The sequence below is a fragment of the Portunus trituberculatus genome, chromosome 35 (assembly GCF_017591435.1).
Source record: "Portunus trituberculatus isolate SZX2019 chromosome 35, ASM1759143v1, whole genome shotgun sequence".
Taxonomy (NCBI): domain Eukaryota; kingdom Metazoa; phylum Arthropoda; class Malacostraca; order Decapoda; family Portunidae; genus Portunus; species Portunus trituberculatus.
The window spans coordinates 20686476-20711475 of NC_059289.1; the positions used below are offsets into that span (position 1 = coordinate 20686476).

Below are 25000 nucleotides of genomic sequence, written 5' to 3' on the forward strand. Positions count from 1 at the left end.
TGTCACTTCCCATACCGCTCCCTTTGGTAAGTCCGAGGTGGTGCTCTATAGATAGAAAATTAGATCTAAGATCACGAATGTTGCAGAAGTTAATGAAGAAAAGGTCGCTACCTGAAGAGCAGTCCGACCTGGGGACATTCCTGGTTCCCTTCCCAGAATGGGACTCCAAGGCTAGATTACGAGTCGCCATTTTTTTTATTTTTTTATTTTGAGTGAAGGAAGTGTGTGTACTAAGTGGATGTAGTTTTGTGATATACCATGCATACCTTCTGTACAACATCCATGTCAAATAATTTGAAGTTGAGACAAAATGTCCTTCAATGTTTAAAATTGCGTCATGTTTAGGTTGACAGCATAAAAATACAACGTTGCTATTGAGTAGTAATAGTTTACGTCATTTAAAAAATAGTATTTTTGATAACCATTCCCAGTCTAGTCCTAAGGTTGAGGAACGGTACAGGGGTGTGGTTAGCTGGACAGTGGACAGGGTTTGTCTATTAGGTGTACTGATGTCTCCTGTCAGTCCAGAGGTTAAGATAGAGTACATTAGTGGTTACTTAGTCAAGCAAGGTCGGTTCAACAGTGTTTTGATATCTAAGGCAAAAGTAAAGGTTACATTACAGCAGAGACATTGTAGTGGCCTGGCAGTCAGAACTAACCCACACTCACTTTCTGCATCACCTTGGCCTGATCACCACCACCATAACATCACAACAAAACAAATAACAACACATTATACTTTCACCTTAATACACCGGTAAGGAAACAGTGACATTTAACTAATACTTGCTCAATCACTTACTTATTACATCATCACCATCACCACCAGAGGAAACTAACCTGCAAATACCCTTCCTACTTATACACCAGCACTGCAGTAGTGACGCCAGCAGCTTCACCACCTGCGCCATCACCACCGCTGCACTAATAATGCCAGGTCAAGTGCGAACTTTACCCTAAATACACCCTTAACCATTTCAGTACTAGGGCACGTTTTCATATTCATTCTGCTTACTATTAAGGTCGATTCACACACATCAGTGCCGTATCAGTGCCGCGTCCGCTCAGTGCTTCAGTGTCAGTGAAAAAAAAAATCGTTACTTTGAATTCAACCGAGGCATTTTAACACGTCCGGCGCAGTACCGTGTTTTGACTTTCAGTGACAGTTACGTCTCCGTTCCGTGAAATTCAGTATCGTCGCCACCGATATTTTTTAACTTTTCACGGACGCCGGACGAGTGATCTGAGCAATGGATGACGAACTTCTCATTGAATTGGTGCGAAACCATCCTGTTCTCTTTGATCTATCACAACCAAAATATATGGATAGCAATTTCAAGGAAGATATATGGAATAAAATAGGAGAAGAAATGAAAGTAGATGGTAAGTACTCTTTTTATTAATTGATGTAGTTAATCATATGACACAACACCACCATACCACACCTCATACCACACCACATCACACCACACATCACACCACACCACACCACATACCGCACCACACCACATACCACACCACACCACACCACATACCACAACACAGCACCACATCACACCACATACCACACTTCAACACCACATCACACCACACCACGCTACATCACATCACATCACACGTTGCCATCCTGCAAGACATTGGTCTTACCGTCTCACGCTGTACGGCATCACCACGGATGTGTGTGCATAGACGTCACTGAAACAACACGTATGTCACTGACACTGAGCGGACGCGGCACTGATACGTCACTGATGTGTGTAAATCGACCTTTGAGTGATTTTATACAGCTTCAGAAACTCATGTAGGGGGATTAAAATAATAAACACTGGCCACTAGTCTTTTGACCTCCATAGATCCTTCCTACTACAAATAAAATTGTCTAAACATACTAAAAAATCATGGTAAAAAACGCGTCTCAGTATTGAAGGGGTTAACATTACCCTGTTCGCTTTAAAATTACCGTTTATTAAAAGTCTTTTTATTAAAGATCATTTATATGTATGTACATGTAAGAAGCATTACCATTTATATGTACGATGATGAAATAATATTATCCTAAAATGAAATAATGCTACCTTGATAGTGCTCAAATTACCCTAAAGCAAGGTAATTACCCTGCACTTGGTAATACCGGCATCATCACTTACAGTTAGGTGTACCTCCCGCCATGTGTACCTATATAGTAATGATCCTTAACACTGCTTCCAGCTGCTGAGCTAGAACACTATCCGCTCCTCCGCTTAGATTATTGAGAATATTTCAGTGGATATTAAGATTACTATTATTCCTGCCAAACGCAAGTTTTATGTGCTTTTTTTTTATGTAAGAGGGGAAGAAAACAGGTCAAGGGCAATAAAAATTATTAAATGAAAAAAGGCCCATTTAGATGCCAGTCCCGGACAGAGCCAAGACAATTGCCCATATGAATGTGATAAATTTCTTGAAACCTTTTTTAAGTTAATGAAGGTCATTGTTAGAAGGAAATAAGACAGTCAGGTAGGGATGTTTTGACCAGTTTCCCCCTGTAGAGGAAAGAACTGTGAGGATGAATTGTGGTAAGTGAATGGAATGGAATCGGTAATCAGGTTAATAGTACTGAGCCATTAGAGATGAAGATAAGAATAATGGGTAAGTGTCTCATACGGAGACTGCCACCTGTACGTCTAGCGGCTTCTTGCAACTTCCCGTATTTCCTTATGTTCTTAAGAGCGGGAGTGCCTTACGTAAGTGTGTCGTGAGCCAAAGAATTGTGTGTGTTACCGAGAAATATGTGGAGTTATAGTGTTTGTCAGGTCTAACAACCGACCTCTCCGCAATCAACTTACACACACACACACACACACACACACACACACACACACACACACACACACACACACACACACACACACACATCAAGAGATTACTGATGACCATCGTCAATGGATGACAGAATCGTATGGTGCGGCGTACCTAGACGAACCTCCTCAATTAATAGCAGCGATAAGACAAGTGGCTGTGTGGGTTAAGGTCTGGACAGAATGAGGCCTGTGGGAGGCCTTTATGCCTTTATACATCTAAGCCTTCATGTCTTTATGTCTCTTATCCCAAAGAGTGTGGGGAACAAGTGGGTCGTGATGAGTCACCACCCGCTCAAGGACCCTCGATTTACAAACGTTTTAGCGTGTTATCTTGTCTACTGTACAGCTATTGTGGAATTCGGTGAAATTTTTGGGGGTGTTTTCTTGACTTGTGAGGGATAAACGGACAAAGAATATCCATGAGAATCCAATTCATTATCTCTGTGGCCTTTAAAGACACTCCCGATGAGAGAACAGTGTTTAATAATACGGCCACTAATCACTCCGACCTCAAGCAATATGGTATCAGTAAGACTGAACGATTCCCGTGTCGCGTTTGCGCGTCACCATGTCTATCACCGCGGCGCCTGAGAGTGTTAGGCAGCGGCAGCGGTTCGCCCATGCTGAGCGCCTCTTGCCTCGTGTGTTGCAACGCTCTGATCTTATCGTTGCAATTTCAGCATAGACGCAATTTGAGTAAGGTAGACTCCCCCCCATCCATTACTCAACTCCAACTATCATCATCTCTCCAGCTATCCCCCAACACTTCACCCACCTCCCATTTACCACACTCTAGTCTAGAGTCTAGACACTTCTTGTGCGTTACGACACGCCAACAGCGTCTCCTATATTCGACACTTTTCGTTACTTCTGACAAGGTTGTGCCTTCGGATCTTCGTGTTGTGTCCTTGTGAGTTGTGTGGACGATTAATTGTGCCTACTTTGACTCTAGAAAAACCAAATCAGCCAGATCAAGCAGCTATGTGGCTGTAAATATGCGTGTGTGCTGTTGATGAGGAAAGTCAAAAGATGCTATGATTAGTGTATGCTGCGTACTGCGGTGCTTGCTGTGCTGCAGCAATACGCAGATTCAGGTTTAAGGATAATCAACAAGATTTTGTCCCGCATTTTAGACAGTTCGAAGTTTTCATTAGTGGTTGCTTTCAAAGGTCACACATATGATGACACACATAAAATTTCCAATAGGTGTCTGACCTCATTAATGCTGTAGAATCCTTGTCAAGCTATCAATAGAATATGTTCTTTTCACAGGCCACATACTATGAGGTAAATATTAGTGATCTTTCTCATTAACGATGCAAAATTGTGATAAACTGTAACCAGAATAAATAAGTTATAAGTATACAATTGAAAATATTTTGTTAAGGGTAGAGGTAAGACACCAACAAACTTGACTGCATCTTCTTTAAATAGTATTGCGTCATGGAGCTGTAACACCGTACGTCTACATGATTTTCACATGATTTTGTTTCATAGCTGATTTACAAAACGTACAATTTCAGCTTGTAGTTCAACGACTTCTACTGCTGCGACTGTTAATGTTACTACTACTACTACTACTACTACTACTACTACTACTACTACTACTACTACTACTACTACTACTACTACTGGAGGGTCTGTCCGCAAGGCAGGTCTGTGCGTTAATGTCCCGTGTTAAGTCCCATATAACACATAAACAGAGAGTGGAAATGACGAGGTAAAGTTCAAATTTTTCCGCCAGTACCTTTCCACTGTTGTGTGCGCGCTAAAGAGAACTAGGCGTTGCGTATTCCACAATAAGTGAGGTACGTTGTGGTTCGATAGTAGGTACAGTACACATGAATGTCAGCGTTAGTCACTGTGCCACCTATTTACATACAAAACTAACATACCTTGTCAATGAATTCATCGTTATTATGCCTGGCTGTCGTCAAATGGTTGAGGATAAACATGTCTACTCTCAACAAATAAGGAATTGTGTGGATAACGCGTAAGCCCTCCATAAAAAGCCCTCGGAGGTTAGCACGCCAACCAGGGCAGACAGAGTATTACTATTGTCCGTTCATCCAAAGAATCCAGGCCGAAACTGCTAGTTCGGTTGGCAGCCCTGCCCACCCCCGCCGCCACTAAACCTTCCCGACACTTAAATTTTCTTCAAGTACATTTATTTTTCTTCAAGCTATAAACTTGTATATCTATCGAGTTAAGTGAAGAAAAATAAATGTACTTGAAGAAAATTTAAGTGTCGGGAAGGTTCAGTGGCGGTGGGGGTGGGCAGGGCTGCCAACCGAACTAGCAGTTTCGGCCTGGATTCTTTGGATGAACGGACTTTTAGTTTATAGTATAACTAAACTGTATTTGATCCACAGGGTGACGCCGATAATCCCTGTCACTTTGCCATATCTTTCATTAATTCAAGGAAAACGGAATAACAGTTTTCTATTCAATTTAATGCATGATTTCACAAAAAAAAAAAAAATGTGAGGGGGAAAACGGAATAACAGTTTTCTATTCAATTTAATGCATGATTTCGCTAAAAAAAAGAAAAAAAAAATTGAGGGAGGAGGGACACGAGATATGAAGATCTCTGCAGGAGATTATGTCCTAAGTAAATAAATACAGTAAAGGTGCTGTTATAAAAGTGAAAATGAGACTAGTAATTTTCATAATATTTACTGTTATGTCCTCTCGAGATACCCAGTCTAACATGTGCGTGGTGAGAAGAAACATAAGATGAGACAGAATTTTATTTCAGTTATTGCCCCAAGCTCCACTTATTTACTGAACATCATTGGATGCACAGACTTTTTTTGGCTGTACAACACACAGTAAAACAAGGACACGTCAGTGTGTACTTTCGTTGTGGCGACCAGAAAGTGAGTTATTTGCACGTGCGTGCCTGCCTGGTAACCTGACTCCCCCCTCCCCAGAAAAAAAAACAAATAAATAAATAAAAAGCTAATTTGCAATATATTTTTTTCTTTCTTTTTTTACTTTTACTCCTTGACAGGCAAGGAAAATTATAACTACTTAATGAGAACGATTTTGATAGATTGTGGATAAAAATAAAGAACTTATGATACCTAACGCGATAACCCGACATAACCTGTCGCGTAAACCCACCAGTAGGCGCACTGAGCCACCAGCGTAACCTTTCTTCACTGGAGCGGATGTCCCTCGTTCCGCGTATCATGGGCCAGTGTCATAGCCCCTTGGAACAAAGTTGGGATGGCTTCATATCCATTTCGGTTCTCCGTATGCTATCCCAATGAAAAAATAAACATAATATAATTATGTTTATTTAAACTAAAAAAGAACGTGCCTAAATTTTTCATATTGGAATATTAAATAATATTTCATCAATTTTGAAAGATCAAATATATATATGTCATGTCGATAGTTTGTGCTCATAGCAACCACCTCTGACTCCAAAGTTGCCGTCGCACACGTCTCGGTTTTTCTCTGGTTTCTTTTACTTACTTTTCTTCTATAAGAGGAAGTGCAAATGCAATTCCAGAACGAAGCACAGGTTGAGGTATAAGCGGCATGGTTTTGTTCTGGTTTATTTTGATTAGGCTTGGTATTGGTTGCTGGGCCGTTTGTCTAGCATAGCAAGAACGCCGCCAGTTTGTGTGTGATAATGTTCCTGGTTTCGTACCAAGAACCATGGCCCGCGTTCCGCGTATCATAGGCCAGTGTGATAACCCAAGGGCTATCACACTGAGAGAATGGGAGAAGAAATTTCCATGGTTGAAGCCCTCTACAAAGAATCCGCTTAAAGCAGTGTGCCATAAGTGCAAAGTGGAACTAACAGCTGAAATAACCCCAATTAAATTACATGAAAAGAGTGCTAAGCATGTACAATACTGTGCTGCCCCTTCTACATCAAAGACAATAACAGAGTTATTTGCTAGTGCTAAGGGACAACCAAGTAGAAGTGATGCTGCAAAGGCAGCTGAAATTAAATTAACAGCATGGATGATGGAACATAACATAAGTTTCCGTGCATCAGATCATCTGTGTGATGTCCTTAAGGACTCTTTTCCTGATTCAGAAATTACCAGAAACCTTAAGATGAAAAGAACCAAGTGCCAGAGTGTATGCAAAAATGTTCTTGCCAAATGTTACAAAGAAGAATTAGCTGAAAAACTGAGGCATAACAAATTTAGTATTCTAGTAGATGAATCCACAGATGTAACGACCTCACAAAATGTTTGCATAGTGGCGCGGTTTGCTGAGGAAGCGGCAGTTGTAAGCAAGTTCTGGGATTTGCTGCCCATATTCAGCAGTGATAATCTTGAAGGAGCAAGTGAGGGAGCAACAAGTAACAGAATATTTTCCTCAATCATGAAATCACTTAGTGATTTTGTGGTGCCTGTGTCTAATATAATTGGCTTTGGGTCGGATGGGTGCAGGACTATGATGGGTAAAAATAATTCTGTAAGTAGTAAGTTCAAAGATTTATGCCCCGGCATTTTCATTATGAAGTGTATTTGTCATTCGGCCCACTTGTGTGCCTCAGAGGCCTGTAAAGAATTACCACAAGAAGTAGAACAACTAGCACAAGATGTTCATAATTCACTGAAACACTCCTCAAAAAGACTGGCTCAGTTCAGTGAATTTCAAGACTTTACAGGTGCTGTGAAATACAAGATTTTGTCACCATCCCGGACACGTTGGCTGTCCCTCACAGCTGTTGTCAAAAGAATGCTAGAACAATGGGGGCCTCTTCAGCTGTACTTCACAGACCTAAATTTACAGCAGTGCAAAACAAACACAGCTGTGAAAAATGCATGTGAAAACCTCCATAAGGTTATATTACTGTTTCCTGGATTCTGTGTTACCCAAGTTCACGCAGCTAAACCTGTTTCAGGGTGAGAGGGTAATTTTAACTGACTTAAACGGCCAAGTGTGTGATTTATACAAGCAAATACTACTGATGTATTTAAATCGTGATTATGTTTTGAAGACACCTCTCTATAATGTTGATCCTAGAAATGAGCGTGAGTTTCTTATGCTGAAACAAATTTACTTAGGAGCATCTACATTAAAGAGATTATCAGAAATCCAGCTTTAGAGAGGTGTAAAGAGGAAATTACTGAATTCCGTGGGAAGTGTAGAGCCTTCCTAATGACAGCTGCTGTGCAGATCAAACTTTGGGAGATCCAGTACTCTCAGAGTTACACGTACTAGAACCAGCATCTGCTCTAGGTACTCGTGGATCTTGTGTGCCTAGTCTAGTACCTCTTGCACTAAAACTCCCTCGTATTATAGACTAAGATGATTCAACTCTTCAGCAACTGGACGATGAGTGGAGGAAATTGGGAATGGAAGATCTTCCAGAAAACATAAAAAACATGGGAAAGCAAACAGAAAAAAATCAAAGATAAACATCCTGATAAATTTTGGTACACTTTAAAGACTTTAGTAGATGATGACGGAGCAACAAAATATAAATGTGTATCTGATTTTGCTCTCGGTTGTCTCTCACTGCCTCATGCTAATGCTGACTGCGAACGTTGCTTCTCAGATATCAATCGTGTGAAGACGAAAGACAAATAAACTTCATGTTGCAACTGTGAGGATATTATTCTTGCGAAGCAGAGTGTCGTCAGCACAGGAAGCAACTGTACCACTTTCAAGCCATCAAAAATCATGATCAGGAATATGACTTCATCTAACTTGTATCCTGCTGGGGAGGCAAATTCTAATGAATCTTCAGATACGGGTTTCTTCATGGAGGAACTACAATATGACTAGTAATTTGGTAAGTACTATAAGTATGTGTCTATGTACTACTCTACTGCTAATATCCCGGTATAAAGGTATACAGTATTTATCCATGTAGGATATTCTAAACTATTTCCTGCTTATACCTCATATTTAATGGGAATGTTTTTCTACCAAATGTATTCTGACAAATGTATTGCAAAGTAGTGGAATAAAGCCGGGATATCAAGCATACGATAGCCAGAACAGTAAAACACAGAATTCTGTCAATATTAACTGTAAAATATCTTAAGTAAAGTATGTGAACCCTCTCTACCATAATGTGTGTGGTAAATTTGCCATAAATAATTCATGTACTTGAAAAAAAATATCCTTATTTAAGTGAGTGCGATAATTGTGGTCAAAATGTGATAATTTCAACATGTCATGTGCGATAATTTAGGTTTGAGAATCTGGCAACGCTGTTGGTGGGCCGTTTGCCTAGCATAGCAAGAACGCGGGCAGCTTGTGTATGATAATATATATTCCTGGTTTCGTACCAAGGAATATACATAGAGGAAGTTTTGGTGTCGGTTAAAGTTTGGAGGACAGCGACGGTGCTGCCATCTGTTCGAAGCGAGTACTTTCATAGAAAACGTTGTTAGGAGTAACTTGAAATTTCTCCTATGCTTCCTCCCCCACCCCCTATTTTTTCCTGCATTTTCTCGTGGTTATGAACTTATAAGGCAAATAAAACATGTTTATATATATATATATATATATATATATATATATATATATATATATATATATATATATATATATATATATATGCGTTTTCTGCCCGCCTCCGCCTGGGCCACACCTTACTTGCATCGCATACGTCGACTGTCTCGTGACCACTTCTGCCCTTGGTGTAGGACTACCCCTGAGGCCATGGAACATTTCCTGCTTCAATGCCCACGCCTGCTCTCTCAACATAGTGCATTACGCTCCCGCCGGCTCTACGCCCTGGCCATCACAACACTCAACCTGCCCACCCTCCTGGTGGCCTCAGGCGTTCTCTGGCAACCTGCTGTCCTTCGCCTTACTTGTGCCTTCTTGAGGAAGACCGGCCAGCTACCACGTCTGTGATACCCCCACAGGACTATCCCAGGGCTCATAAGGATCCAAAAGAGGCCACGAAGATCTATGGATCCTTATGAGCCCTGGGGTGCTCCTGTGTGGGTATCGCAGGCGTGGTAGTTAGCCAGTCTTCCTCAAGAAGGCACAAGTAAGGCGAAGGACAGCAGGTTGCCAGAGAAGAGGTGGACGCCTGAGGCCACCAGGAGGGTGGGCAGGTTGAGTGTTTTGACGGCCAGGGCGTAGAGCCGGCGGGAGCGTAATGCACTATGTTGAGAGAGGAGGCGTGGGCATTGAAGCAGGAGATGTTCCATGGACTCAGGAGTAGTCCTACACCAAGGGCAGAAGGGGTCACAAGACAGACGTATGTGGTGCAAGTGAGCACTGAGCGACCGTGGTATGGCCCGGGCGGAGGCGGGCGATGGCTGATGAGTCTTGTGCTCCTTCGTCCTTGCCGTGACTGACTGCCTGTTTGAATCTTCTAACAGCGCTCATCCTCCCCCGCTGATGGACCCCCTATCCCTCACCCCCTTACTATCTGCGACCCGCGCGCCATCTGTTGGAAGCGAGGTTCCCTAATCAATTCCTCCAGCCCATCCATTGAACCCGTATATCCTCCCTAGAATCCTTGTTTTGTACCAAGAACCGCGTATCATAGGCCAGTGTGACAGCCCCTTCCCGGCCAAGTTTCAGCTATCTGGAGCGGATGTTCCTCGTTCTGCGTATCATAGGTCAGTGTGATAGGGCCTTTACAGTACTCCATGCTGAGAATAGAGGGCAGCAAAAAATCCGCCATCATAGCAGATACAATTTTATACTACTGGTAAAACATTCGTGGTCGTATTCCAGTCTGGAGGTTTCGTAGCTGATATCGCAGACTACCTCCTCCTCTACTACTACTACTACTACTACTACTACTACTACTACTACTACTACTACTACTACTGCTGCTGCTGCTGCTGCTGCTGCTGCTGCTGCTGCTGCTGCTGCTACTACTACTACTACTACTATTACTACTACTACTACTACTACTACTACTATTACTACTACTACTACTACTATTACTACTACTACTACTCTTATCACCAATGCTGTAGTTGTTGCTGGTGGTGGTGGTGCTGCTGGTGCTGCTATCACAACATAAAAAACAACTGTTGCTACTACTACTACTACTACTACAACCATGCACTACTACTAGTTCTACTACCACCAATACCACTACTACTTTTATCACTATTAGAACTGTCGTCCCTAGAACTCACAGGTCAGAGAGGGAGTTAAACAGCACTGTGCCTACTACGTTGCCCGCCACGCCAACAGACTGCCAGGTGGCCGCCATGCTGGCCTGTTCACACACCCAGTGCTGCTGCGTGCTGAGCGTTGAGTCGTAGTCGGTGCGGTCGTACTCCCAGAAGCGCTGACATTCTGTTCAGGAGAGAAACAGTGAGGGACGTGTTATAGTGGTACGCACAGTACCATGCAGCCTCTCCCTCCTCTTGTTCAGCAGAATGTCACTCTACGCTTGTTGTTCCTACGCAAAACCCAATCAGCGTTAACCAAGCAAGGATCACACGTAGTTTTTTTTTAGTCTTTCATGCTACTTGTCAAAACTATGCGGCTCTGGTGCCTCTTTCTCGCTACCACATATAGAGTAAAAGTCTCAATAACTATTACAATAACAAGTAATCATGCAGTTAAAATCCTCTTTAGATAGATTTTCTGGTGATAAACGAGGGTTGAGTGTATATATATATATATATATATATATATATATATATATATATATATATATATATATATATATATATATATATATATATATATATATATATATATATATATATATATATATATATATATATATATATATATATATATATATATATATATATATATATATATATATATATATATATATATATATATATATATATATATATATATATATATATATATATATATATATATATATATATATGCTCGACCCTCGTTTATCCGGATCTCGTTAATCTAGATTTCGATTTAGCTGTACAGAGTCCAGATATTAATTTGAGTACGAACGGCCAACAAATGAACTCAAGCGTGCCTCGCGGACTTCTATAAATGCCCTGCAGATGGCGGCAGGCAATTGTAAACAATTCTGGCAGATGCTTGCAAACACAGTGTTTTATCCTGTGTCAGTGAACAATTTTGTGCATTTTCTGTACAAATAGATACCTTAAAACTCTTGAATATTATGCCTTTCAAGTCTATTAAGAGTAAGCAAGAAATAGTTGTCTCACAATACAATAATATCACTGAAACTTGTAAGGAAAATTTGTTAGAGAGAAATGTATTAGATCCATGGCTTACCGGTTATGCCGAAAGTTGCATTCATCAGCTCGGGAGATGGTGGTTCCTGCAGGAGAGGCAGCACATCGTCTGATGTCACATTGTACTGCTTGCAGCTGCTATACGCTCCATCCTTCTCCCTGAGGTAGGGACGACCCAAAGATGAGAGACAATAACATTTGTTTTTTTACCATGCATGGCATCGTAACATCATAAAGAAAGAACCAAATGACGGTACAAGTTGCACATGTCCTGCTTTAGCCCCAAGTAATGGATATAAATTATGAGAGTTTGTACAATACATTGATTTTCAAATAATACACATAATCTTAAAATTAACTGCATCGTTTTTCATTCTTTTTTATTTAATTTTTTTCTTTAATCTTTTTAAGGTTCCGAAGGCGAGTAGAGGCATGTGTTTATTGGGAGTTGGGTAAATTATTGATTGTCAGCAGATGGTAGCACTAACAAATTTATCGCAGATGAACTTTTAGTCTTAAAGTTGATCTTAACCTTCTGAATTGGTCTTAGATTTTAGACACGTCCGTAGGTGGATTTTCTTTTGAGAGTTACACTAAGACCAACTTAGCAAAGATGGCTGACCACCAATGCGCCCAATCCCGCCTACTCAAGATTTATCAGTGCTTAAAATGGATGTTGTAGTTGACCTAAATGAGTCTGAACTGTTAGGTATAATAGATTACACTTGCAAGAGTGTTATTTGTAGCAGACTTGGCGGAAAAGCCAGAGAAGTCCTGGAGATACAGAAGTAGTGATGCGCCGACGATTGTGGCGGTGGCGTAGTGGATCAGGTGGTGAACGTGGGATCGGGCAGACGTCCACGCGCAGGTTCGAATTCCACCACGTTCAGCATTAAAACACTTTGCCGTTTGTCGAGTGGTTTAAAGTTACCTACATGTCACCATGATACCCAGGTTCTAGGTGGTTACACTCAAGATGAGCTTGGGTGGTGATATGGGCCCTAATATGGGTACAACTATAAATAAAATTGCCTGCGCCACTAATGGGCGGAAGCTGAACAGCGCTTCCCATACACTCTTCAAGTGTGCCATACCGTAAAAAAAAAAAAAAAAAAAATTAATGCTATATAACCAATAGGGAAGGAAGTCTCCCCCGTCCTGTTTTTTTTTTTTTTTTTTTGGCATTTCATTCACTTTCTTTGTAATAGACCCCCATAGTTTTTTTTTTTTTTTTGTGCTGCTGAATGATAAAGCGAATAAGGCTACATGTTTATTCATAGTACTGATTGTACGAGGAAGGAAAATCTTACCATGAATCCAGCTATGTAGTGGCTCTTTAGGTCTTAGAGGTCATCAATTCCTTTATAACAACGTAAAAAAGGTAGGAAATAAAGCACTGCTCAATAGGAGGAGTGGGCTTGTTGTTTTATATTTGCTGAGCTATGTAGGGCCCACAAGAGGTTGCATTTTTTAAAAGGAGATGACTAGTGTGAAGATACAAATCCCCAGGCAGAGAGGAGTCCAGTTTCCACTAGTATAGTGGGCTGGATACACTTCAAAGCCTATTGGGTAAGTACTTGGAGGGGCAGGCACTTGATGGAATTTGCTTATACATATTGTATTTGTGTTCCTCACAGGCTTCGTGTATTGCAATGTCGTCGCCAGGAGACTGGTTACAATCCGAGGAGAAGGAAATGCATGCAACCAATAAAATGTACATCATCCTATTCACCTGTGCAGTAACTAGAGAAGTACATTTAAAGATGATGGACAACCTAGCCTGCGATTCCTTTTAACATGCTTTTGAGAGATTCTGTAGTAGAATCTCCTCACATCCTGCTGTAACGATCCAAACCGTCTGAAACGCTCCATGAAGCATTTTTAACCCCACTAAGATTTATATTTGAACTGCGTGGGCGTGAGCTTTGAGTAGGATGCTAAATGGTATCCAAGGAGAAGAATGAATGTGGGGACATCAGTCATATTGGCCTTGACCTCCATAGCAGCAACAATTACTTACTGACCGTCTACTGAGCCAGTATCAACTCTCTAATCAGAAGGAACAAGGGAGACACCAAAAACAGTACTTATGGTCTAGGACTCTAGGTGTTAGGATTAGCTAGAGTCTGACAGACGTTGCCTAGAGCCAGATCAGCAAAGACACTGGTCAGGGTAAGGGAATGCCATAGTCTGTAGGGCACTGTGTACTCAGTGTAGGGTGTACTGTATGTGTGAGGGTGCTGTCGACACAATGTTTTAATTTTGTGGTGTATCCAAAAATACTTATATGAAATTAACATCAATGAGTGGATTTTGAGTCTGTTCCCCTGTCCTTAAGGTGATTGTGAGTGAGATTTCACCAATTGTGACACCGTGTTAGCCTCCGCTTGCTACATGATACCACCACAATATACAATCTTAGATAGCTATAAATTGGTGGCAGTGATGGGATCTTTCAGTGACTTTTTTCTTTTTTTTTATTCGTGAAGTTTGGTCACTGCTCGGACCCAGTACAGATGGTGAAGTATTGCGTGGAGCTGGTGGGTCACAACCAGATTCCAGAAACATGTCAAACATGGCGCAACTCAGGAACAGGGCATGTGAAAATACAGCAGTAATCTTTTTTTCTTTTGTGAATTAAGATTAAATCATCGGCATGGAAGATAGTTTTGGAACAACAGCAAATTTTTACCTTCCTGACGAAGTTAATGAAATGAGGCAAACCGTACTGGAACATCAGGTTAACTGGCAACGTTTTGAATAAATTTTGGCTAAACCTCAAGTTAAAACGCTCAAGTAATTAACTCTTACACTACTCACTTACATAACTCCTTGCTTTACTTTAATGTTTCTTTATTCCGTCACAGAAACCAATAAACAGGAGTCAAATTTTCACCCAATCTGAAGTAGGATGTAATAGCCTTAGCAGAAAAATAATTGGTGTGATAGCGGCAAAGTGACTGCTGATCTCTTCTACCGCTGGAATAACTGAAAGGTATGAGGTACAAGGAAGAGATGAAGAATTCTTTTGTAAATTATTCAAAGCTTTGATCTTAGAGTACCACTGTCTGTTGTTGGCAAGTGTAAGTTGGTGCACATTTTGTCTGGGTAGTAACTTGCCTTTGCGGGTTTGATTTCCTAAATAACTCTGTTCTTTACTCTCTATATTGGACAGGGAAAGAGTAGAAAGCCCAGTTTCGCTGATATAAGTCTTTTGCTGGGGATCGTCGTTCACGGAGCACCAGATGAGTGCACTGTGACGTTTCTTGCTGAGAAGTTAGTGAGGGAAGGCTTCTGTGGTGGTGGCGACGCAATTACGCCATTTGGTGTGGACTTTCTCTACTACCAACACCTCCACCCATGAGTGATGTTTCTCCCATTGCTCAAACTCCCTCATAGTTGAGTCAGGCATGGGGTGATGGGTTTAAGTGACAGCTGCCCGGCGGTGCAAGATGATGGCTGTCGAGGTCCATAGGATGCAAAGGTGAGTGCTGCATCCCATGTCTGTGTGTGTGTGTGTGTGTGTGTGTGTGTGTGTGTGTGTGTGTGTGTGTGTGTTCAGTAAGCCGTACTTCAATTTTAACTGTAAATCCATCACGATATTCGCCTTTTTGCTTCTTTTGCCGCACACTTGTCCCTATCAATAAAAAGTGAGACTTGCCTGGGAATAGTGAGGAACTTCCATTCCTCTAAAGAGACTTGGTTAGGGCGGCCGGGCACGTGGCACCAGTGGTCAGGCGTGGACGTCATGAAGATCACCGCCAGGGGCACCCATGGAATGAGGAAGTTGATAGGCACCACATAGAGCCAGTAAAGCAGCCGTTGGTATTGCCCACTGTCCCCGACCTCTTCCAACACCTGCAGTACACCGCCCATGTGAGACAAGGCTGCTTAAGAGACTGCTGTGGGGCACCATAACACACACACACACACACACACACACACACACACACACACACACACACACATTTTTTTTTTTTTTTTTGTTAGAGGGATAAAATGGCCCATAAAATGCAATAAAAAGAAAGCCCATTGAGATGCCGATCTTCAAACAGGATCAAAAGAGTTAGCCGAAAGAATGGGATACATATGACAAAATCTCCCTCTTAAATGAGTTTGAGTCAGAGGTAGATGGAAATAAAGAAGCAGGCACGGAGTTCCAGAGTTTACTAATGAGATGGATGAATGATTGAGAGTTTTTGTTTTATGTGAGAGGGGAAAGCTAGCCAAAGGCAACAAAAAATATAAAAAAATAAGCCAAAGAGAACTTGTTAGTTCTTGCTTTAGAGAAGTGGACAAAATAGGGATAAAAGAAAGGAAAAAGTCTTGTGCGGTTAGGAAGTATGGAGGTATGCAGTTATCAAGATCAGAAGACTAGTTGGAATGAAAGTAACAGTAGAAAATAGCAAAAGATACAGCTGAAGACAGTCAAAGATGAGAGTTGATAATACGAGGTTTTGATTCCAACCTATCTAATAAAGCAATGTGATTGAACCCCCGTCCCTCGCCCCAATACACGTGAAGAATACTTTATACATGGTTGCAGAAGGCTACTGTATAGACTTAGCAGTTCGATGGCTGAGAAAACTGAAAGACGACTCAAAACGCATAACTTTATAAAAGTTGCTTTGGCTAGAGAAGAAATGTAAAGTTTATAGTTCAGATTAGAAGTAAAGGGCAGACCAAGGATGTTCAAGGCAGAAAAGAAAAAAAGTTGAGTGTCATTGAAGAAAAGTTCCAGTTACCTGGAAGCTTGTGTTGAGTTAGCAGCTTAAGAAATTGAGTTTTTTTGAGGGAAGGACAGCAAGCATGACCAAAATGTTCAATTTTCTCTGCTTCGCCTAGAAATTAAACCCTAGATTTCTCTGTAATGTGACAAGCGTGAAAACCTATGTATCGGCCGCTCTCGCCTGCGGGAGAGGCAACAATGGGCATGCTGCTTGTGGAGCAATGGTGCCGCCTCAAGCAATTACTCCCTACTGACACAATGATCTTTTTTCTGCCTAAATATATTCATATGAATATAAAGGAATATTTTTAGACTCTGTTGGTCATGGTGACTACTTCACATTCTCGGAATTCCAATTCACAGGTAATGCATGGAGTGTTAGCTGGCGAAGCCAGCCAACAGCTTCGACGCTCTGACACCTTGCTTCAGTGGAACCGACAACAGGTCAGCAGGCTCACCAATGAGCCAGATCCAGCCGCGCCTCCAAGCCAGCCTGATCTCCCCACCTGCACAACGAACTGTTTGCTGCACTGCACTAGTAAAATTGGCACATACTCCTTTTTTTCCTACGCTCCTAACATGGCGCAGTGAGCACGCAGGGCAGCATATACCAGGATGGAGACAAGAAGGCAAACAGCTAGCCGCCAGAAAATAGAGAAACCTGCAGCGGAGTTGTTCATAGAGCAGGTTGTGGATAAGCTGTCATCATTATTGGAAAGGCAGCAGACACAGGCTACGGAAGACCGCAGGGTGATGCAGGAGCTCCTGTCACGCATATTACCCACTACCCAAGTTGCTACGGGCACCGGGGATAACTAGTGACGGATCATCAACACCGGCACCACGTCACCACGTCAGTCGCCCTGAAGCCCAAGCGCCACACAAGCTCTCTCTCTGCGCGAGTTCATGACATGGCGTAGTGTCTGCGCGAGTTCAAGATATGGCGCAGAGTTTACGCGGATTATGAGGAACTTCTGCAGCTTCAAGAGCAACCTCCATGAACCCAATTAGCACAATTCCGGTCCTGCCTCACTCTGGAGATGCGCGCAACACTGGCACACGCTGTCAGAATTTCCGAGGATGGCAAAGGGGTACTGGTGAAGAGGGTCCTTGAACACCTCACCGTGTACTTCCAGCGTCAAAGGAACCGCGCTCTGAGTCATGTGAAATTTGAGGAGCGCCGGCAGCAAGAAGGAGTTGTTTAATGAGTTCTTTATCTCCCTCAAGGAACTTGCTGACGACGTGGATGTAGTGATTGTGTAGACACCAGGTTGGTGACCTGCATTGCCTCTGGTGTGGCTGACCAAAATCTTCACCGGAAACTACTCATGATTGATCCTCCTCCGAGCCTCCCTGAAGTCATGCAGCTGTGCGGCAATGAAGAGTCTGTTGTTAATACAGAGATTGAACTCGCTAGTAGCAGCAGATCAATTGGGAGAGCAGCAAGCATGATGCAGAGGTACTGTTGTGCATCATACCACGGCCAAAACGAAGGTAGCGCGAAATGCGTGGGGTGTGGAGGTAAGCAGTGCAAGGCATGGGGCAAGCGTTGTGACGCCTGTGGCATCACAGGACATTACAGCCACCCCTCTGGCACCCAGACAGTTTGCAGTCTTCAGATCAGGGACGTTAAGCTCACCGTCCCGAACCATCATGCATCTAAACTTTTCATCAGGGTGACCAGTTCAAACGTTCCTGTTGTTGGTAGGGTTAAACTATGCTTTACTCCTGATACAGGTGCCGAAGCTAACGTGATTGGTTTACGTCAGCTCCGTCTTAGCCTCAGCAAAGCGACCTTTCAGCCTGCCAGGATGAGGTGTTGGCAGCCAACAGAAGCCGCCTGAGCCCCGTTGGCTCGTTTAAGGCTACGCTCACACTAGGAGATGCTTCTGTCGACACCGTCATCAGTGTTTTTCGTGGCGTGGATGACTCCCTTCTTTCATGGTACGATTTTCGTCATTTACGCCTCATTCCTGACGATTACCCCAAACAGATCTCTGCATTACGTTCCAAGGAGACTACGAGACTCCACTCCAACACAGGGGACAACAGACGAAAAGTAGAATGCCCTCTTAGAAGAGTTCTCTGATGTGCTGGTGGATCCAGGAGACTTCAACAACGGTGCAAGGCTCCCCACCATGACGGGAACTGCAGTGCAGATCCACCTTCGCCCAGATGCAAAGCCCTTTCCTCGTCACACCCCCAATAGTATTCCACTAGCATGGAAGGCGGATACTAAAGCCATGCTAGACAGCATGGTGGAACAGGAACTAATAAAACCGGTAGGTGATGAGGTGTCTGAATGGTGTCATCCCATGGTTGTGGCCCAGAAACAGTCGGGTGGTGTCAGGATCACTGTTGATTTGTCTAAGCTTAACCAGCAAGTTCTTTGCCCAGCTCACCCATCATCGTCACCGCGCTCAGCAGCAATGCAGGTAGTCTCTGAATACTTTTCCACACTCGATTCCATGTGGAGTTGCTGGCAAATTCCTTTGCAAGAAGAGTCCCAATATTTAACCACCCTTATTACCCCCTGGGGAAGATACACGTTTTAGAGGGGACCAATGAGGTTTGTCTCAACAGATGATGAGTTTTGCAGGCGCATTGACAACGCACTGGAAGGAGTAGAAAATTGTACTAAGGTAGCTGACGATCTGCTCATTTGGAGCGAAACCTACGAGGAACATTTCGACCGAGTAAAGGAAGTAGTACTTTGCGTACGGTGGCACCGCATCACCATTAATCACCAGAAGTTCGTGTTTGCCACTCCAGCTACCAACTTCTGTGGTTACAATATCTCCAAGGATGGTGTAAGTGCTGATCCAGTTAAAGTTCAAGCTGTGAGCGACTTTCTTGTTCCTGCTAATTTGCGTGAGCTTTGTTCTTTTTTGGCATTGCTAACCAACTAACTGATATCTCCACCGAGGTTGCTCATGCAGCTGAAACACTACGAGAGCTTCTCAGCCCCAAGAAGGAGTTTGTCTGGACTCCAACCCACCAGACACCTTTCGAAAGAATCAAGGAAGTCGTCTCTTTGCCTCCAGTACTTGCTCATTTTGACCCCTCCCTTCCCACAGCATTACAGACGGACGCCTCTCGTCTCACCGGACTTGGTTACGTATTACTGCTGCGCCATCGCACCCAATGGAGTTAAGTGCAATGTGGGTCAAGATTCCTGAGCGACGAAGAGACTAGATACACCATAGTGGAGCCGGAATTACTTGCTGTTGTGTGGGCTATGAAAAAGTGCCGCATGTACTTGCTTGGCATGCCTACTTTTGAACTGGTGGTTGATCACAAGCTGCTCGTTCCCATTCTTGACCATCGCATGCTGGACGCAATATGCAACCCTTGTATACAGCAGCTAAAGGAGAAGACTGCACCTTACATGTTTACTACCACCTGGCATAAAGGTAAGGAGCATGCACTCAAACGCTCCTTTTCATGCCTCTGTCGCTTTGCCAACACAAACAGACATAGACGACGAGTTTGACGTGGCTCATCATGTTCGTGCATGCATGTTAGCCAAAGCTTATGAAGTTTCTGAGTCCATCTCAGACCATCACGTCGAGCCTGTTATTAATGACATAAGAGAGGCTTCAAGCAGAGATGACGTGTACTAGCTAATTGATAAGATCTCCACAGGTTTCCCAGCGAACAACTAAGATCTACCGCCTTCTCTTAGAGGACTACTGGACAGTGCATGAGAACCTTTCTACAGAGGATGGCCTGGTGTTGTATGGTTCCTGGCTCGTTATTCCTGTTTTTCTCAGGCGCCATGTCCTTTCCAAGCTACATGACTCCCACTGTGGCGTAGAGGCAACGAAAAGCAGAGCTCGTCAAACAGTGTGGTGGCTCCGGATCAATAACTACATCACCAGCACGACCCGTGGTTGTGTTGCGTGCCAGGAGATGCTGCCGTCACAGTCCAAGGAGCCACCGCTCTCGGATCCTCTGCCGTTGTGACCCTTTGAGGCAGCCTCAGCGGATCTCTTTACGTACGGGGGTAAGGAGTATTTGATATATGCTGATTGTCTTTTTGGATGGCCGTATGTTGCAGAGTATGATTGTGAGGCAACGTCGTGAGCTACACTGAAGATTCTATGCAGCATCTTTAAAGGCGTGGGCGTGCCAGTCCGGCTTTGAACAGACGACGAGCCCCAGTTTTCCAGATCTGCATTCAGGTCCTTCGTAAAGAGATGGGATATCAATCATGCCTTGTCTTCCCCTAGATATCCCTAATCGAACGGACTTTGAACAGATGACAGGCTCCAGTTTTCCAGCTCTGCATTCAGGTCCTTCGTAAAGAGATGGGATATCAGTCATGCCTTGTCTTCCCCCAGATATCCCCAATCTAGTGGACATGCAGAAGCTTTTTTAAGAAATCCAAGCAGCTCATAGCAAAAGTCTGCACAGCAAGTTGTGATGACGACAAGGCTTTCGACTGTGGCTTGATAGAGCTATGAAACAGGCCACGATCTGACGGCCGTTCCCCTGCCCAGGTGTTGTTTGGGGGCATCTTAAGATCAGCAGAACCTGCACACAGGTGTGCCTTCACTCCCGAATGGCATGCAGCGGACGAGGAGTGCGACGCAAAGCTGTCTGCAGAGAGAGGACGGAGTGGTACTACAACCGTTCGTCCCGTGCTTTACCACTTACAAGACCACGAGAATGGCCGGTGGAACAAGGTAGGAGTTGCAGTTGGCATCGGTAAACATCGCGATTACCACGTGAAAGTTTCGAGTGGGAGAGTATTCTGGAGGAATCACCGCTATTTACCCCCTTGCCCAGTAATATTGACAGCTTCAGAGGAACCCAACGCCGCTCCACGAGTTGCTGATCAACGCAAGGCACGTTTCTCATCACCAGCATCACCTACGAGTATACGTTGACAAGGCACTCGTATACGCAAGTGTCCAGACCGCCTCGTTCTGTAACCCATCTCCACCCCGGAGGGAGATGTACGGAGTGTTGGCCGGTGAAACCAGCCAACAGCTCCAAAGTTCCGACACCTTTCTTCAGTGGAGCTGACAACAGGTCAGCAGGCTAATCAGCGATCCAAGTCCAGCCGCGCCTCAAAGTCAGCCTGACCTCCCCACCTGCGTGACGAACGCTGTTTGCTGTACTGCACTAGTAAAGTTGGCACATACTCCTTGTTTCCTACGCCCCTAATAGGTAAAACTTCTACCAAATCATGTACTACAAAATTAAGAGGGACCTGAATTCATATTCAGACAAAAATATTGCTAAAATTCCTATTCTATTGAAACTGGGGTCAGATCTTTGAAAGTTCATAGTTTTTTAAGATTGTAACATAAAAACTACAACACATCACACCACCTGAGGACATAAACACAAACCACACAATTATTGTCACCGAATGGGATGGTGAGAAAAACTGGCAGAGATGCCTCAGCACGCCTAACCTCATAGAAGCTGTTTTAGCAAGAGATGAGATGTGAAGTTTCCAGTTTAGATTGTAAGTAAAGGACAAACTGAGGATATTCACTGTAGAAGAGGACATTTTAGTGTCAATGAAGAATAGGAGATAGTTGTCTGGAAGGTTGTGTCGGGCTGATAGACGGAGGAATTGAGTTTTGAAGCATTGAACACTACTAAGTTTTCTCTGCCACAATCAGAAATCTTAAAAAGATCTGAATTCAGGCATTCTGTGACGTTCTTGAATGATATGTTTACTTCCTGAAGGGTTAGTGGTCTTTGAAAAAAAGTGAAAAGTGTAGGGTGGTATCATAAGCGTAGGAATGGATAATGAAAGAAGTTTGGTTTAGAACATCATTAATGAATAAAAGGAAGAGAGTGAGTGACAGGACAGATTTCTGAGGAGCACCACTATTAATTTATTGATTTAGAAGAATAGTGGCCGCCTACCACAACAGCAAAAGAACGGTTGGAGAGGAAGCTAAGTTGCAGGGAGAAGGATAGAAACTGTAGGAGGGTAGTTTGGAATTAGTTTAAAACCTTGCTCAAGACTATCAAAAGCTCTTGATATGTCTAAGGCAACAGCAAACGTTTCACCAAAATATCTAAAGAGGATGACCAAGACTCACCAAGGAAAAAGACTCAGTCAGGAAAAACCAGATCAGTAGTAGAACGATCTTGACGGAAGCCATTTTGGCGATCAGATAGAAGATTGTGATGTGACAGTTGTTAAGAATCTTCCTATTGAGAATGGATAAAAAAACAAAAAAAAAAAACAGACAAGCAAGAGATTAAAGCTATAGGGTGGTAGTCTTAGCAATTAGAATCGTCAGCCCTTTTTTAGGATCAGACTGAATGTACATGGAAAAATTTGGCCAGGTAAAGAGCAAGCACGGAGGCGCACTTTTTGAGAACAATATGAGGAAACTCATCAGGTCCATAAGCCTTCGGAAGGTTGAGGCCAGAGAGGGCATGGAAAACATCATTGTAAAGAATTTTAATCGAAGGCATGAAATAGTCAGAGGGAGGAGAAGAGTGAGAGACAAGTTGAGAAGGCTAATCTAAGGTAGAGTTATTAGCAAATATTTGAGAGAGGAGTTCATCTTTGGACACAGATGAGATGGCAATAGTACCATCAGGATGAAAAAATAAAAAGGAGGGGAAAGATGAAGATGTAAAGTTATTGCAGAAGTTTTTTGCCATATGCCAGAAGTCTCAAGGGGAGTTGGATTTCGAAAGATTTACACATTTTCTTTTAATGAAGGAGTGTTTGGAAAGCTGAAGAACAGACTTGGCATGATTCCAGGCAGATATATAACGCGCATGAGATTCAGGTGATGGAAAACTCAATTGTACCTTTAGTAAGCAACTTCTCTATCATGTATAGGATGAGAACAGGTTATTTTAAGCCAAGGTTTGGAAGGTTTAGGTTGAAAAAAGAGTGAGGAATGTATGTCTCCATGACAGACACTATTAACCTTGTTATGTGGTCAGCACACAGAGATATGTCTCTCATACAGAAACAGTTATCATTCCAGGAATAATCAGCATTGTACCTCATAGGTCCTGCCAACTGACAGAGGCGAAAAACCAGATCAGGCACTTCTGCTTCAGTGGATCCTGAGGAGGGATTAAAAAATAGGACAAGATACAGATATGAGGTTGCGATTGGAGGAGCCCAATGGAGAAGATAGGACAACAACATAAGCAGAAAGATTAGAGGTAGAGAAAAGATCAAGAATGTTGAGCGTACCTCCAAGAAAGTCAGGAATACGAGTAAGTTATTACACCAGCTGCTCTAGGTCATTATGGATAACAAAGGTAAAGTCTAGTCTCAGAGGATGTATATCTCTGCGATGGCATAGAGTGACAGTATGTGTTCCATTTTGGAAGTTAAATAGTCAAATAATATCTTATAGTCAGAGAAGTTAGGGGAGAGATAGACAGAGCGCATAAATTCAATTTGTGAATGGCTTTTGAGTCGTAGCCAGATGGTTAAAAACTGTTTAAGAATTTTCTTATTTGATATATATATATATATATATATATATATATATATATATATATATATATATATATATATATATATATATATATATATATAATATAGAACGGTAGTTTAAGGGATTAGAACGGTCACGCTTTTTGGGAACAGGCTGAATGTAGGCAAATTTCCAGCAAGATGGAAAAGTAGAAGTTGATAGGCAGAGCTGGAAGAGTTTGGTCAGGCAAGCTGAAAGCACGGAGGCACAATTTTTCAAAACAATAGGAGGGACTCCATCAGGTCCATATAAGCCTTCGGAGGGTTTAAGCCAGGGAGGGCATGATACACATAATTTCGAAAAGTTTTAAATGAAGGCATGAATGAGTCAGAGGGGGGAGGACAGGGAAGGACAAGCTCAGAATCATCCAAGATAGAATTAGAAAAAAGTTTGAAGAGCTCAGTTTTAGAAATAGATGTGATTGCAGTAGTGCCATCAGGACGAAATAAAGTAGGAAAAATGAGGCAGTAAAGTTATTGGAGCCATGTTGGGGTTTCGTAGATAAGATAAGAATAAGATAATTAATCTTACTTATGATTTTTCAAGAGAAAAACCCATTTTGGGTAACGCATAACGCTAAGCTGTGATTTCATTTAACCTTGGTGATAAAAAAAAAAAAAAGCAATAAGGAATCATTTCAATATAAAGATGGATTTAAATCAAACGAATTCGATGTAAATCAAATAAATCACTTTTAAAATTTTAATTAAAAATTATAATTTCTTCAACCACGATGTGTGTGTGTGTGTGTGTGTGTGTGTGTGTGTGTGTGTGTGTGTGTGTGTGTGTGCGCGCGCGCGCGCG

General features: G+C 42.6%; 1 protein-coding gene across 4 annotated transcripts in view; it reads right to left on the reverse strand.

Moving 5' to 3' along the window:
• The window catches only part of LOC123513304 (solute carrier family 22 member 7-like), a 62089-nt gene that overhangs the window by 17378 nt on the left and 19711 nt on the right, over window positions 1–25000 (reverse strand). For 3 of the 4 annotated variants that reach the window (XM_045270395.1, XM_045270399.1, XM_045270397.1), the window contains 3 exons: window positions 15648–15844; window positions 12027–12145; window positions 10937–11099 (listed from right to left, as the gene is read on the reverse strand). In XM_045270395.1, coding sequence (XP_045126330.1) covers window positions 10937–11099; window positions 12027–12145; window positions 15648–15844 — 479 coding nt within the window. Of the gene's footprint in view, window positions 1–10936; window positions 11100–12026; window positions 12146–15647; window positions 15845–23710; window positions 23775–25000 lie in introns of all 4 variants that reach the window. The other variant, XM_045270398.1, reaches the window with a different exon arrangement.